The 12,303-nt window shown below is 39.6% G+C and overlaps 1 protein-coding gene across 1 annotated transcript; it reads right to left on the minus strand.

Annotated features, from left to right (window-relative positions):
- Positions 1-8,999: 8,999 nt before the first annotated feature.
- On the minus strand, positions 9,000-12,252 carry LOC136248583 (uncharacterized). The gene is made up of 6 exons (XM_066040351.1): positions 12,046-12,252; positions 11,539-11,790; positions 10,329-11,314; positions 10,103-10,247; positions 9,743-10,027; positions 9,000-9,692 (listed from the first exon to the last, which is right to left on the minus strand). The coding sequence occupies exons 1-6, from the start codon at positions 12,250-12,252 to the stop codon at positions 9,000-9,002; spliced, it is 2,568 nt and encodes an 855-aa protein (XP_065896423.1).
- Between the last annotated feature and the right edge of the window lie 51 nt (positions 12,253-12,303).

Below are 12,303 nucleotides of genomic sequence, written 5' to 3' on the forward strand. Positions count from 1 at the left end.
TAATAATAAATAATAATAATTAGAAGTGTAGTAACTAACCTTTCTGATATAGCAACTGACAATAGTCAGCATTTTTGTAGTGCAAACTAGCTCAAAGTTTTACTGCTCAGCCAACCATGCAATGACTACAACGGTTCTAACTGTACAGGTTGTATTATTAAAGGTCATGGAGGCTTGCAGTTTCTCACAAAAAAATCTTGACAGTATTGGTTAGGTGTAGCCCAAAAGCTCCTTCAATATAACTAGAAACACATGCTATGGAATAAGTGACCAGATTTGTAAATACCCAATGCAAGACTAAATTTTACACTATAAACCATTGATTACAATGGGTAAATTATTTGTGTATTTAAAAAATTCCATAAATTTTTAAAAATACTTTGTTCTTTGTGAAGAAAGGGTCTAATGGTAAAAACCTGGATATCATCTTACCGTATAGCAGACATTTTTGAAAAATGATGCTTGATAGCAAGTTTGAAAACTATATTTGAAACAGTGCCTTCATCACTGTGCCATGCCTTAGATAATTAGCTGGTAAGGATTCGTAAGTGAATACAAAACCTTTATATCATTGTACTGATTACCTGCAAGCTGTGAATCCAGTTACAGTGTCTGGAGCCCTGCCCCCATTATTGAAGAGGTAAACAAAGGGCAAGAACAGCCTGATCATGATCCCCTGTGGACACGCATAGACAAATGTGCAGTGCTAAATTCTGACAAAGAGTGTTTCTTGACTTACAGACACTGACTCAACAACAAGCAAATAAATGTTGTTCATGCTCTTTTAAAAAAGCAGTTCACAAATGCAGTTTGCCTACAGTCAACTTTACTATAATTTGTGACCAGATTTCACATAACCAGGCTTCCACACACACAAAATCAAACTTACGTTTTTACCAGAAATGGATTGCTAGCCTAATACACTATCATATTCCACACTGTACTTCCTTCAGGACTGGCAAGTCTGGTTTCTGTGGCAGCTTTCTTCCGACCCTGTCAAATCCACGAGTGGGAGATTGGTGCCATTGAATGGCCATGGCTTTGTGATAATGGTGTGTAGTGAGCTGGGACTTCACAGAGAGCTCGCCAATAGTGTTCTCAGTCAATTTGGAGTGATTTGAGGGCCATGGAGAGCCCAAACTTGGCCTCTGGATTCCAATCGTCTTCTTGCTTCATTTTATACCCCTATATTGAGCCCGCCCCCCATCCTCCCACCCTATTACTATCACCTGTGATATTATTACCCGCTCGAGAAAAGCTGCCCAAAACAGGGCTAATTTTGGGTATCAGAAATGTATACACCCACTCAGTGATAGCTAGTAAATAGATGCATACTTGGTGCAAATTTTGTTTGCACAGCTGTAGGCACTGGGAAGTTATTACACAATGATTACTTAAAATCGCCATATCTCCTAAAGAAGCTTTGTGCGTCGAAGCCGGGTTTTGTCAAATTCAGTCACATTATAAAGATTTACCAGTAAAAGTGATGACAGGTTCACAATTAGCAAACTCCAATAACTGCATGTGGTCTGTTTGCAGTGGCAGTGGCTTCAGCCCATTGTAAATGGGCAGGATCTGTGTAAGGTGTTCAAGAAGCTGGAAGAAATGAGGCTCTACCTTTATGAGAAAAACAGTCACTGACAATATTTAACTGATTTTTATTTTGTGTGATACACTCATAGTGTACACAAGTACACAAAAAAAATTGGAATTTTCAACTGGAGTAGGGACCATAGCACATCGGTAAAAAGTACTGAAACTAGCTGGAGTAGTGCATGATATTAAATCACAGTAAAACAATAAGAAGTGTTATATCCTTACTGTGAATTTCCGTTATGGTATCTTGAGCACAGTAGAGATGTAACACTTCTTATCGTTTTACTGTGATTTAATATCATGCACCACTCCCACCTTGTTTCACTACTTTTTATCGATGTGCTATGGTCCCTACTCTAGTTGAAAATTCCTGTGTACTTGTAATGTATTAATCATAATTATATTGTTAATACTTTTCCAAAATTGTAAATATAATTCAAAAATGTATTCCTGAAGCCATTCAGGGTGCAAATGTAAATGATAAGTTAATTAACCAAATAGTTCACCACTAGGCTTGAGTCTGTTATGCTCCAAAATTTGCCTATTATGCTTTTTGGCATTTCTCAATTTTCTGCCTATTATGCTTGTTTTCATGCTTTTCAGAAATGTATTATCCTTTTATTTTGTGTGCTTTTTGTACAGAGAATTCTTTGTATGATACAATGTAAAAGTGTCACTTCAACTGCAACATAAAAATAATAGTAATATCTTGAAATTGGGATGTGCTCTAGAGTTAATAGGTATAGGGGGCATATCTATAGTCCTCAGAAGCTATAAACATTTTGTTGTTTAGTATTTTTGTAGTTTTGTATGCAAATAATGCACCTATAAATGTAAAGCCCCACTACCACAGGTACGGGCTGAGGTGGGGGAAGGTGGGGATTTGCATCTCTGAAAATTACAATTCCCCATTTACTGGGGAAGTACTGGTGATACAACCCCCCACATACCCCGACAAATCTCCCAGTAGCGAAACCCAGGGTTAGTCGGGCTTTGTACAATCGCTATCGCATATACGGGATCTGTCACAGTGTAGCTATTCCAGTTGTCAAGCAGGTTCTAGTGGTGACAGATAGTAAGTCAGCATCCATGAAATGCTGCATTGGTGTGCTTCTTGGACAATGACAAATCCCCACCACCTCGGGGGAAACTTAACGATCCATTCCCCCACCAACCCCAACTTTCCCCCACTTTCAGCCCATACCTGTGGTAGTTGGGCATTACATTGATAGGCACATAATTATGTATAAAATATTATGCATGGTTTCTGATTCTTCTGAGTTGTAGCAATTGGTATTCAAAGGACAGCAACTGCTATGTATGGAGCACCATGCCAGGAACATGTTAGCCTCCTGGGGATAAGCACTTAAAATGGTTCTTATTCTATTGCATGTGATGACTGTTATATTAGATTGTTTGACTGTTCTATTAGAGAATCTTGATTTTTTGAAACATTTCCTGGTTTGATATTAACTCCTGTCTCACTATAGACCTGCAGAAACTTCACTATTTTCAATGTCCAGACATTCAATAGCTATAGTGACTCAACACTAATTTTATTATCATCAGAGCTTCTATTGTATTGTCTTCCAATCGAGCTTCCAATAGTCATAATCATCATTTTATCACATTTCATTATTCAAAATCAGACGATGAGACACATTACATATTTACCAAATTCAATGATTAAAGCTCAGCTAAACTGCTTTGCTGTGCCTTGACTAGTTGGCACGTGACTTCATGTGTCCTATAAAACCCAAACCCACGATGAAAAGCACTCACTCCATTGAGTGTAAACACTGTACTGCATTTTTCTACTTGTTCATTTCACCATCCAAAACAGTGACTTTGCGACTGTTATAGCAGAAGTTATACCTATAGTGGCGGAAATTAGCCCATTGTGCTCTTAATTATGTTCCATTATGCCTGCATTATGCTTTATGCTTCCATCCCCTGTTGTGCCAAGAATTATTCCAGCATAATTGACACAAGCCTATTCACCACAGAGAGGGAGAGATCAACAGCCTGGACTTCATTGGACTCATGAAGCTGTGAACAAACCTCACCAGCATATATACCAGTTGTGAAATTGACCCCTTAGGAATTAACTCTTTTACAGATTTATTGACTCTAACATCCAGTGGTTGTGGTCTATTAATACAGTTAACTATAACACCAAAGTGATAGGGATGTTGTTATCTTTAAGGACTTCAAGCACTTGAGCCTTGAACTGATCAAATATTACCAGACAGCTCTGGTTATCTGGTAGCTTGATACTTCTGCTTTACATATGGCAGCAGAATCTCAGCAAATTAAAGTAGTCAATCCGTTGGCCCAGTGATTTTCTGTTAAGGTCATGGAAATTTATCAGTGGGAAAAGATCTTCTTGTGGTTCCCTTATGGTGGCAGAAAGTAGCCAGACATGGTGACACTTAAAACTGCAATGATTTATCTGTTATCGTCTATGCCTTCATATTTGCAACTGTTTTGCTTCCTTCTGCCTCCATGGTCCAGTTCCTAATAGGAATGTATTCCAATATGGTCCCAATTAATAACCAAGTCATCTGGAATCTCCTCAAGCTCCATGATTGCCTTCATGTCATAGACAAATTGGGCAAGGAAGAAAAATTGTAGCCGGTTGCCTGGAGGTTAAATATATAAACCAAATCAAATTGTGTTTCATTTTCTTCAAAATTTACATTTGATATTTTTTCCTTTATTTGTAGCTTTCCTTTTCATGAAGTTCATTCGTATCATCAGATACCTTGCCCAGTACTTGACAATCACAATGTTTACCACTACACCATTCACTTGCAACTGCTGCAAGAATGTCTCCACATATTTAGCTCTTTACCCAACAGTCAATGCAGTAATTTCTTGGCTTTCACCTGGTCCACACAGCGCATGTAGATACATACTTCACCTTCTAACTATGCAAGGTACTGGGAGAAAGCTTCGTTGTTGATTAGCTTGCTTTTCAGATTCCATCTTAGAAAAATGTCACATTGCTGATGTAATTACAATTTCAATTCCACTGCTGTTTTGGCAATTATGAATGCCAAATGCAACAAAAATCAGACAAATGTTTATTAAACATCAATACTTTTACATCACTGAAATTCGTCACATCGACATTATTTAAGCAATATGATTGGTGTTTTGTGATTGATGTTTCAGTATCAATCTAAAAACATTAATGATTTCATATGATCGATGTTACAGCATTGGTTCAAAACATCCATGATTATGCATAGATCTCCGAAAATCAATGTTTTTGATTGCTTCGATCAAAAAAACATTGATTTAAATCGAGGTGACGAATTCCTGTAAACATTTCAACCAGCGGCGGAGGAAGTAGTTGATATGAGGGGGGGCTCCGCTGGGCTGACCCAGACTTATTTCTATAGTTTGGTAAGGTGAGACCAAAAAAAAAAAAAAAAAAAAAAAAGGTCACAACCAACTGACAAGAGTTTTCCACCTCACCAGCTACCATTTCTAGCTGATAAACTACATAAAAATCCTTACATAGCTCGCTACACACTAAGTACTTTATTAGAGTGACTGCTCTATTAGAGTATCTCGATCTTTTCAAGAAAGATAATTTCGGTGTGATATCATTCTGAGGGGGGGCTTAGCCCCCCCTCAGCAGACCGAAGGGGGGCTTTAGCCCCCTAGCCCCCCCCCTTTCCGCCGCCTATGATTTCAACTGTGAATTTTAAAGTAGCATTTTAAGTGCTTCCAAATATACTCCATAAGTGCAAGCATGTGCGAGGGGTATTCTTGAAGGTGTTGGACCTTTCTGTATTGCCAAATATCTGGTATATTCCATGAATATTAGAAGATTGCACCTCATCTTCATTGCAAGTAGGTGATTTGATGCTACCCTTAGTTGATAAAAGGTACTCACTCACAGTAGAATTTTCTGTTTTGATTGCTGAGCTAGGCATTAACATTGATAAAGGCCCTTCTAGCTTTGGCAGAATTGCTTCTACTGCTTCCTGCTTTGTAGGTTCCTTGCTAGTGAAGTACTTCCATAACACTGTTTCACCATTTTCACCTTGTATAAATTTCCAAGGATCTTGTTTATACAAGCAGAAGTGATTATAACTTTTCAGTAATGACCATACAAATGTCAGACCAGCTTTATGGTTGCAATCATCCAACAACACTATTTGCCTCACAATACTTACGGTGTACAATGGCCCCACATGGTTAGTTAATCTCCTAGCAAGAGAACATTACTACCCATTTCTGCTATCGAAGCTGCTACTCTAGATAATTTTACTAATCAACTACGTAAGTTATTAATTGTATAACTATATTATCGTAACTTTTTTTTTTTTCTTTTTATTGTAATATATGCACTATAACTCACTGATTGATTATAACTAGCAATTATATGTATGTACTGTATGCTGTAACTTATTATTTATGAATAGTAATTATAATCAACACATGCACTGTTTATTATTAGTAACTGTAACATACACATTGTAGCATACATACTTTAACTTATTGATTGTAACGTGTTCTGTGATTTACATTCTAGGCAAACCAGCTGTGCTGCCTGCCTAGTAATTAATAATAAAAGAAGAAAAGAAAAGAACATTACTATAACATCAACTAGAGTAACAATGCAGGTGAGAACCATGCACAGCCTACACACAACCGACTAATATCAGACCAAACAAGGAAATGGGTGGCAATCTTGCTAATTGGTTGGTAAATACCTGATGCCGACAATACATATTCCCATTCTTTCACATGCCAACAAATAATCACATTCCTGTCATAGGAATGATCATAATATAGATTATCCTTTACTACTCCAATTCTTTCTACTTGTAGCCTAGCTGAATATTGTGGCTATTCAATGAAACACCAAAGATTGCTAATAGTTTATGCATGGGAAAAAACTAATTTACTATTAACATCATTTGCATGCATTCAAATATTTCAGCTGAAATAATTAATCCCCTGCTATATTATCCTTGCCTTTACCTGCTGCATCCAGCTACGTATACCCCAGTTTCTTGTAACAGAAACATGACAAGTGTAATAGATCTATAATGAAGTGTCTAACTATACTTCAGGCAAGTGTTCGCCACGGGGTAGAGGCTCAGCCGTGGGTAAGCAGGGAACAAATTTTCTTCTTTACATTCATTGATTTAAGCAAGTACATACTAGTCCTGTACATTCCACTAGTGACCAATTGAGAACAGTGGTGTGATCATAGAATAATTAATTAGGATTGTGATAGATTTAATGTAAAACATTTCATTAATTTCCATGATAGATTTATTAGCAATCTTTGGTGTTTAATTGAATAGCCACAATATTCAGCTAGGCTACAAGCAGAAAAGAATTGGAGCAGAAAATGGATAATCTATAATTATAATGATTTTATGACAGGAATATGGTTATTCATTGGCATGTGAAAGAATAGGAATACGAATGGCAATGTATATTGTTGTCTTGTATAAACAAGATCCTTGGAAATTTATATTTCCATAGCTTTTGCTAAAATTTACTGATCCATTAAAAATAGGTGGTTTAGACACAGCACTTTCCATCCAGCTAGCTACTTCAAGAAATTGTAAAAATGTATGGGAAAATAGATGTTGGGACATTAAGGATTAATATTTTTGCTGTCTTGCATGAACATAAACAGCAGATAGCTTTTGCAGCACATTCTTTAGCATGTATTTTTGCTCAATAGTTAGCACTGGACAGAGCAGCAGGAGTAGCTATTAAAGGGAAAGCAGCAATAGCAAAACCAGGTGGAGGAGCAACAAGTTGCTGGTAGTATAGCATCAAGTTGTACGTATGTAGCTAGTACAAAGTAGTAGCAGCCAGCAGTAGCTATACATGCAGCAGGGGTATAGCTAGGAGAAGGAACAGCAGTAGTAGCAGTAGCAGCAGCAGCTAGGATGCAGCAGTAGCAACAGAAATAGCAGCAGCATGCAGTATGCATGCATTTTCACACGGATGCCTAGGGAAATGTGTTCGGGAAACAGGAGTACCCTGAGAAACACGTAGTCTAACTATGACATAGACAGCCGGACACTGCCACCTGCAAACTTTTTTCTGTAGAAATGAACCATACATGCATGTAGCTGGTGCTTGTTAATCCAGTAGCAGTTACTTAACTATTGTGACATAGACTAGGTCCTAGATTCACAATTAGCCATTGTTCCAACACTTTAGCATGTGTTCCGTCCTGTAAAATAGTAGTGTGATATCTTCCGGAATTGTTCCGTCCCATCCTGTTCTGGAAAGCAGGTATTCCCAGATAACTGTGACAAAACTTTTTGTCACACGTGCCACATGCTTTGCTGGATCCCAGTCACAACAGCCATCAGAAATCATCGCTAGAGTGTGAAGGTGTAGCATCACTGGATCATAATGATAATCGTATTCAGAAAGCCTACCAGTGAGTTATTTTAGCACAAATTCGATCAGGAAGCTTCCATTACTGGTAGTCTAAATCAGTTATTGGTATCTGCGCTATTTTAGAGACTTGAGGAATAGCACAATAATCACTGAGAGAAACAATAACCTATACATTACAGTACTGTATATTAGAGATTATGGAGTGTAAGATATTGTATTAATTGTCATACTAGTTGTCTGATAACCCCTCTGGATCGCCCTTACTCGTGATTGAGACGGATACAATTCCGCTGCACATATATTTATCACGTGAGACTCTGGTACAACCACTCTCTAATTACAAACACAATCTTAACCTAAATACAATACAAATGCTAACTACAGTTCCTTACATCCTCCCCTGGTTGACCATAGTCAAGTGTGGTTATCTAATAGATCAGCGGACCACTGCTTAAACTGCTCCCATACCTTCAAGGCGGCCATTCTCAAATTCCTCTCTTCAGTAACACTCTGATTAGGTAAGGCCGACTTACCTCAGTCATGCAGCTCAGTGGGGGTATCGCCTGTGATTGAAGGATGTTTGTTATCTCCATGAGTAGATAAGTTCTGTCATCAACTGCTTGATTGTCCTTATCAGAACTGCAGTTGATTTCTAACGGGTATAACAATTGCAGTGGTCGTTGCAAAGTGGTTTCCTGCTCTCCTCTGGCTGCTACTCTAAGTACTGCTCCTCTGTGCTGTCCATCCTTGCCAGTTAACAATCTTGTCACTCTGGCAACCTTCCAAAAGCCTCTTGGTAGGTCTGGGTCTTGGACACAATTATGTCGCCCTTCCTGGACTGCTGAGAACTGCTGTCTCTTACTTGGGTAGCGGCGAGCATTACATAATTCCTGAAGGTATTCCTTTTCCCAGCGATTCCAAAAGTGGTTCACTGTGTTATTAAGATGCTTTGCTCTCTTTATGAGGGTATCATCCGTGATGGTGAATTCTTCATCGTCCTTGTCTACCATTTAATACAAGTCATCAGGAAGACTCAACAGCCTGTGCCCCACGAGGAGGTGCGGAGGAGTTAGTGGCCCCTCTAAGTCATCAAAACTTACATAGGTAAGCGGACGGGAGTTAACAATTGCCTCAACTTCCACTAAAGCTGTGTTGAGCTCATCGTAAGAAAACTTGGCTTGCCCAACAATCTTCCGTAGACATCTCTTCACCAACTTGACTAAACATTCAAATAGTCCTCCCCACCATGGAGCTTTCTCTAAGTTGAAGGTCCACTCTATGCCCACTTCTGCAAGATATCTCTTAAATTCAGGTTGGTTCACTATGTCCTTAAGGGTTACTTGGAATGCCTTACCATTGTCTGACACAAACTTCCTGGGTAGTCCTCGTCTGGCAGTAAAATTCTTCAAACACCTGAGAAAAGTTTGTGCAGGCATGTCCAATACAAGTTCTAGATGTACAGCACTAGTAACACAGCAGGTGAACAAACATATCCACACCTTACAGCTGTTATCATCTCCTTGGGCACGTACAAACAGTGGTCCTGCGTAGTCGACTCCATTGTAGGTAAACGGTGGTGCTTCATTTACCCTGAAGGCTGGAAATGGTGGTGGTGGTGGTGGTGCATGGCCATCATAACAGCGACACATGACACATTTGTGGATAATGGACCTCACTAGGCTCCTACCACCAACAATCCAGTACTGTGAACGTAATTGAATCAATGTGGCTTTGCTACCACACTGTGCTGCACAGTGTGATGGGCATCCTTCACAATCAGCTCTGTATAATGGTGTTTTCGTGCAAGCATTAATGGATGTTTGGCAGCAAACGATAAATTAGAATTCTGCAGTCTGCCCTGACTTCTCCAGAGGATATTCTTGTCTAAGTAAAGGTTAAATTGTGTCCTCCACATTGGAAAGTTCTTGTCCTTCACTAGTGCTGTCTGGCAATCTGAGACCCACAGCTTCCTAGCCTTAGCCAAATCATTCTGTGTGAGCTGACGTGATTGATTCATATCCTTCAACAAGGATACAAACTTCAATACATAAGCTGTAACTCGATATAGCTTGTGGACAGTACTGTACCTATGGCAATCTACAATATTACTCACTTGAATGGTGTTGTCTGTTGGTGTCATCAAGCAGAATATGTCACTTGACTTGAGCTCCTTAGCACATGCCTCAGGTATCTCAGAAGGAAGGGAAGTTGTGCTCGGGTCATCATGTAGCCAACTGGGGCCATGTTTCCACAATACACTAGCAGATGACTCTTATGATGATAATCCACATGATGGTATGTCTGCAGGGTTGCTCTTCCCTGAACAATGATCCTAACACTCTGCTGGTACCAGCCTTCTAATCTCAGTAACACGATTTTGTACAAGAGGTTTCCAATCCTTTTCTGTTCCTGTTATCCAGTAGAGACCTATCTGTGAGTCCGTAAAACATCTGGGTAACTGCAGGGTCAGTTGTTCCTTGAGGCTGTCCATAACTGTCTTCATTAATCTGGCCAGCAACGGTGCAGAGAGTAACTCAAGCCTGGGAATAGTTTGAGTCTTTAAGGGGGTAACACGAGTCTTTGATACGACAAAACTGGAGCGCTTACCAGTTGAACCGATTTCTACAACGTATATCACTGCTGCATAAGTGATGGTGGATGCATTGCAAAATCCAAATAGCTGGTATTGTACAGCATCGTCTCGTGTTGAGAAATAGTACCGATCAATGGCCACAGGCTTACTCTTCTCTAAATCTGTAGTGAGTTCTTTCCACATCTTTAACACATTGCCTTCAAGTGGTTCATCCCAATTTACTTGGGTCTTACAAAGTTCTTGTATAAGCACCTTAAACCTTATCGTGATAGGCGACAGAAAGCCTAGTGAATTGTAGAAGTGGCCGATCAAACTAATTTCTTTTCTCTTCGTGGGCACCAAAGGGAGTGCACTTTTTGCAATGGTGGACAGGTCAAATATTAACTGGTCAGACTGACTATTCCAGCAGACACCTAATACTTTATGCTCTTCAGGCAAAGTAGGTTGGTCAGGGGACAGTGTGTCATCTACATATGTTGCATCAGATACATGACTATACCTGTTCTGCTCAGGACTGACTTCCCTCAACATTGTCTCCCTCAACACATGGGAACTAGTGACAAATTTACGCAGATTAAAGGATGCATGACTTAAGGCTTCTTTGGCAAACAAGTAATGTTCATATGCTTCTTCTTCACTGTTGCCACCACAGACCAAGTCATCAACATAAAATGATTGCAATAGTTTTGTCACCAGTTCAGGGTGCGAGGGCGAATATTTGTTGAAATGGTGCTGTATGGTGGAGTTGAGCAGACACAGGCTAGAGGACACACCAAAAACTACTCTTGTAAATTTGTAAACAACAATGTGTGGGCTTGTACTGAAGGGGTTGTCAACCCATAGAAATCACAGTACACCCTGGTCCTCTGGTGACACAGATATCATAAGGAAAGCTTTCTCTATGTCTGCGATCCACGCTACTCTGTATGATCAGAAGCGAAGCAAGATTCCAGTACCTTCTGATTGAATTTGGGTCCAGTGTGTAGACAATCATTCAGTGAAGGACCCTTTGCATGAGCAGAGGCATTGTACACAATCCTTACTTTGCTAGTGTCCTTGTCCTGCCGCACTACTGCATGGTGTGGCAAGTAGTGTGTTTTGTTAAAGCTGCTGTCTGTCCGATCAACCATCTCAATAATTCCCACATTAAATTGTTCTTGAATTATTTTACTGTACTCATCAAGTATTGTTGGGTCACGTCGTAGTTTCTGTAACAGGCCATTAAGTCTACGTAAACTCAGGCCATAATTGTCTGGTAATGGCTGGTGGAACTCCTTTCAAGGTAAGGAAACTTCATAACATCCTTCCTTTAGCTCAACAGCATGGATCAGATGATCATAGGTTTTGTCTTTTAGAGGTTCCATCCCAAACTACTCTAGCTCCCAAAATGATCGCAAGGTCCTGTCTAACTGATCATCACATGATCCGATTTGCAACATGTGCACAGTCATTGCAGCTGTTACAGTATCATCAGTTTCATCAGTAATTACTGGACCGGATAGCACCCATCCCAACTTAGTGTTGATAGCAACAGGACCTGTTTGTCTTCTTATGACCTCTCCTGTAGTCAGTTGCCAATAAAAATCTGAGCCTATTAACATGTCAACGTTAAGTGGGGTATTACTCAAGTGAGTGTCTGCAAAGTTGAGAGAGGACAAGTGGGGAAACATCTTGAGCAAGTGTTGATGGGTTGAGCAGACAATGGTTCACAGATATGAGGG

Source organism: Dysidea avara, chromosome 3 (assembly GCF_963678975.1).
Source record: "Dysidea avara chromosome 3, odDysAvar1.4, whole genome shotgun sequence".
NCBI classification, from domain to species: domain Eukaryota; kingdom Metazoa; phylum Porifera; class Demospongiae; order Dictyoceratida; family Dysideidae; genus Dysidea; species Dysidea avara.